Source organism: Drosophila obscura, unplaced genomic scaffold (genome assembly GCF_018151105.1).
Source record: "Drosophila obscura isolate BZ-5 IFL unplaced genomic scaffold, ASM1815110v1 contig_58, whole genome shotgun sequence".
Lineage (NCBI taxonomy): Eukaryota > Metazoa > Arthropoda > Insecta > Diptera > Drosophilidae > Drosophila > Drosophila obscura.
Window position 1 is genome coordinate 2,685,718 of NW_024542848.1, and position 4,751 is coordinate 2,690,468.

The 4,751-nt window shown below is 40.5% G+C and overlaps 2 protein-coding genes across 2 annotated transcripts; one reads left to right on the plus strand and one right to left on the minus strand.

Moving 5' to 3' along the window:
• Window positions 1–208: 208 nt before the first annotated feature.
• On the minus strand, window positions 209–3,084 carry LOC111080330 (EF-hand domain-containing family member C2). Its single transcript, XM_022375886.2, has 4 exons — window positions 2,926–3,084; window positions 2,311–2,858; window positions 1,952–2,222; window positions 209–1,875 (listed from the first exon to the last, which is right to left on the minus strand). The coding sequence occupies exons 1-4, from the start codon at window positions 2,974–2,976 to the stop codon at window positions 367–369; spliced, it is 2,379 nt and encodes a 792-aa protein (XP_022231578.1). The 5' UTR covers window positions 2,977–3,084; the 3' UTR covers window positions 209–366.
• Window positions 3,085–3,105: 21 nt separating this feature from the next.
• On the plus strand, window positions 3,106–4,319 carry LOC111080331. Its single transcript, XM_022375887.2, has 2 exons — window positions 3,106–3,365; window positions 3,456–4,319. The coding sequence occupies exons 1-2, from the start codon at window positions 3,285–3,287 to the stop codon at window positions 3,744–3,746; spliced, it is 372 nt and encodes a 123-aa protein (XP_022231579.1). The 5' UTR covers window positions 3,106–3,284; the 3' UTR covers window positions 3,747–4,319.
• The last annotated feature ends 432 nt before the right edge of the window (window positions 4,320–4,751 follow it).

The window sequence follows — 4,751 nt, forward strand, 5'->3', positions numbered from 1 at the left end:
TTGAGGAGAGATTTTAACCACATCTTTTTTTCTAGCTTCATGTTCATGATTTTGTTGGAACTATTAAAACTCTAACTCTTACTCTCTAGGAAGTCGCACATATGATTTCTGTGACTCATTTTAGCAAATACACTATCAAAAACTTACATCTCAAGTAATGTAAAACAAAAATTTTTTTTTATATTTAACAAGAATATAAATATATTTTAAGTTAAATAGATTTTCGTTTTCCGCAAGAATAAAAGTGCTTAAATCCAATTCATAATAAAAAAATGAAATGAAAAAATAAAGCCTTACATGAAAAATAACAAAATGAACTGCCCAAATATCCCATGGGATTAGTCTGAATTAGGTCTTTACTTCCATTTAATTATGGTCATTTTGGTACTGCGTTTCGTCATTAAGTAGTTTGAGCTCTGCAGTTGTTGACGGAGGCAATATCCTAGCATCACCCATCGTGTCTTTCTCACTCTCAGTTCCAGATGGTAAATTAAGTGGCAGGTTTAGTTTACTCAGAAAACAGGAAAAGTTCACTAATCGGCCTTTGTGCTGGAATGGAATCTTAGGGCACAGCTCGAAAGCATGGTTTACAGGCGGCATGTCACAGCCTTTGCTACAGGACACATCTATAAAGCTCATTAGATCACATATCTCAATCTCGTTACACTCATTGCGATTTAAAATTGATAAAATATTGTCAATCAACTCAAGTGAGAAGGGCAGACGGCAGCCGCGAAGTGTGGAACGAACTTTTGATTCAGGCAAGAATGGTTGGTTAGTGGGATTAATGTGATGAAAATGTTCCATCATGTCCTCGCGAGCATTCCACAATGCACGCTTTAATTCTAAGTGTGCTGCCGCCCGTACACTAACTCTAGAACAACTACTTGGAGAGGTTTGTTCTGCCGAAAAATGCCGGCAAAGCGTGATGATTTCGTGGTCACTGATTACTTTTCCCAGAACTCCGATTAATGCTCCCTTGAAGCTTTCGAAAGATACAAAGACGTCGCGCTTCTTTTCCCAATTGTAACAATCTGGCACGCAGGACCCCACGAACTCAGCCATACGGCTCTGAAGCGCAGAGCGGATTTTTTGCATAATGGTGGGAAGATTGGCGTGGCTAAACTGCTCCGGATGGTGCTCCATAAACATAAGTGTATACTCGTCTGCTGATACCAAATGAAAAATAAAATCTTTCAGGGACATTGTGGACCCGATGAAAAAGTTCCAAGGCATATAGTATTGTGGTTGCTTACTAGAGAATCTCTCTTGTCCGGGCAATTCTAAGCGAGTACGCTTCATGAACTCGCCTCCGAGAAAACCAGAGTTACGTACGGCTACCTCCTGTATCTGTAAGGTATCGTCGCTCAGGTAGTAGCTTATCACAAAGATGCGTTCACAATTTTCTTTGATGGTAGAAAGCATTTTGGCACCAAAGCGCAATACATAGCGATCAAACTTAATAAACTTTTTAAAGTCAGTCTTTGGAGGTTTCGGCTCAACAGATAAGCAATTTCCAACCGAGTCTTCATAGCTTCCCCAGCCGTTATATGGTGGAAGAACACGCTCTTTTGGGCGGTATTCAGTACAGTCGTCCAATCTTGTAGGAATAGCTAGTGGTCTGAAATCTTCGACACCATAGCGTTGGCGATAGTACTGCTGTGTAAAAGGGTCCAGTTCGGTTATGATAACAGCCCGACCGTAGACATTTATCACACTGCCAATTTGTAGATCCCGTTCGCTATAATACATAATATCCTTGTTGCCTGTGTTTAAAGGGTCAACACAGTATCGTACGTTGCGCATATTAGTTCCTAAGACGTTAAGTAGTGTTATCGGTGTCGTTTGTCCTGGCAATAAAAGTCCGTCAAACTCCTGTAATTCAAAACATTTAGTGGTGTATGATAAAATTTGTATAGCTATAAATATTGTTATAAATATTGTTACTCACCCGTGCCAGACGTGCTCGTTTCAGAAATACGGTTGGTCCGTCGCGACCAGAGTTGCGCACATGTACCTCCTTGATTTCTATGGTATCGTCAGCCAAATAGTAGCAGAGCTCTAACTTGCGAACGTCTCCAAACTCAGTTCGATCATCCCAGTACGCATGAAATTTGAGTATCTGTCGATCATATTTTAAAAATTGCGCAAAAGCATGTTTTTTTTCAGGAGGGTTGACAGCGCGTATCTTTTCGCGATTACGCACGGAATTAGTTGGATCGCTGTACATTATTTTCATAATAAGGAATGTAATGAAGTAAGGACTAGGGTACTGTACATATAAATGCATGGGTATATAAAATTTCTTACCAAGGGAACTTCATTGAATCCGGTACGGTAATGCCGCGTCTGTTTAGAAAGTCACGAGTGAACTGATCGCAGTCTATAATGTGATATTGACGATCGAAAATCTGGACCGTCAAATCAATATTCAAATCAGTTAGAGACATGAACTCATTGTCACAGGGCGGCGCTTTTTGAACGCGCTGACGATGTACCACGCAGCCCTGAACTATGCCGGAATTATCTACTCGAGGCTCATAAATCTCTAAAGTGCCATCTTCTAGATAGAAGTAAATCTTAACCTTTCGAACCAAGTATGGTGCATGGTAGACCTCCTGCAAAGTTTGTTTGAAATAGGCACTAAAGCAGAGAACCTTCTTGTCGTAAGCCAACCAGGGTGGTATGCGTGGCCCGGAACGTGGTGGATAGATGGAAGATGCGCCAACCGGTGGGCAGCTAATGTCTACTACGTCGCCATTGGGGTCAATTGGTGCGGGTTGCTGACGATCGTTAAGCATGCTGAGACCCTGGAGGTTCAGCAAAGATTGTGGCTTAGGGTAATGACCCTTAGAGACCTAATTTTTAGAAAAAAGTTTTTGGGTGGTTTTTTTCAGGGAGTCGTTTAATGATGAAAGTACTTACGTCACGAAAAAGCGTGCCCGGAAGCAGTGGCATACCCGGAATCCGCAGCATTATATAGCTGATTAAATATATAAGCTTTTGCGTAACTAGTATTTCAATATTTTGTGTGTTACTTGAAATATGTGTGCGTTTAATGATACTATGTACTAAGCGTCCCTTAAAAACAAAACAAAAGTTATGTAAGTCGCATGGCCTACTAAAAAATATTCCTACCAAATATACTTGTAGATTGGTTACCAGATATACAGCCGATTATATTGTGCGACACTATTTTCACTGAACGAACCAAACCGACATGGAGGTCTTGGCTGACAAGAAGAGGCTTCCTGAGCTGAAGCTACCTAGCTTTTCCAGTGAATATGTGGAATACTTGGACTTTATTTCCTGAAGAGAAGTTACAATATCTTCGCTTCTGTTTCTCGAATGCGGCCTTGAATTCGGTACGATCGTTGGAGCCCTCCAGTATCAATTATCGTATGGCTCTGAATATACTCAGTAAACTTTATAATATTAAACGACATGTTTTTCAGCGAAATATCAAGGAAGTTCTTGGGCTCAAAAAGGTAGATTCGCCTTCTGCTTCGAGAGTTTTCGGATGCAGTCAACTGCAAACATTAGGAAGTGCAGAGGAGATATCGGGATTCATGATAATCCACATGATGCTGCAGAAGTTGGATTTGAAGACAAAAACCAAATGGGAAGAGACTGAGTCATCGGCCAAAATATCTAAATCTGGGAAGTTTTCCGATTTCTTGGAGAAACGCTACCAGGAGATGGGGAACGTGCTATACGCTATAGCGACAAAGCTACAGCCCATTTAAAGAAAAAACGAGAAGGAACGTGTGAGTCGCTTCTGGGAACGCGACTCTATTTATACCCGTACTCAGTCAGTATATACATGTGGTGATGAACTGGTTCTCTTCGATTAAGACTCTCTCTCACTGTGATAACGTGCTGCTTGAAATTAGGCTTACGCTTGAGTTATTTAAAATAAGGTTTTGTCTTTATTCGTATATATATAAATGTAATGGTTTTTAACTTAAGTTTTCACAATTTCTCAATTCTGTTCTCAATTTTCATCCGAGCTGAGCACACACAACCTCTTTCTCTCGTAACCAGAACTCTACTCTTTCGATTATTCGATTCCTCTTCTTTGCTTGATCAACTCGATATTCATCTACTCGATTATTAATATTAGGGATATTCTTGCTTATGACTTTCCTACATTCGGCCATCCGACCTCCACATTCGTCCCGAATGCTGGACTCCATTTCTTCATGTATTCTGCTACAGTATTAGTCCTATTAGGTCCCTCTTCTTCACCCAACTTTTCGACTAAATATCTACCATACCTCAATTTACGGACTACTCTATAAGGACCTATATATTTTTTCTTCAACTTTAAACCTGCCCCAAACTGCGTTCGCTTGATGGCAACCAAATCATCAATCTCGTACTCGCTTTCTTTTTTTTCGCTCCTTATTATACGTCTTACTATTCTCTTCGTGCAGTTTAGCTATATTTTCTTTCGCTGTCTTACGTATTTCATCCTTCTCACTCTGTAGTTCAGCTAGAAACTCTTCTTCCAAGATGGCTTTCAACTCCATATCATACTCCTTTCTCATTTCAATACCTGTCAATATCTTAAACGGCGACACTTTCGTACTCCTAGGCGGTGACGAATTTATGAATTGTTGAACCCTCCCGACGTTCTTATACCAAACCTTAGGATCTTCCGCACACAATTTTGTTAATAACGATATAACAGTCCTATTCAGACGCTCAACTTGCCCGTTTCCTCTCGGCACTCCCGTAGCAATGAGCAA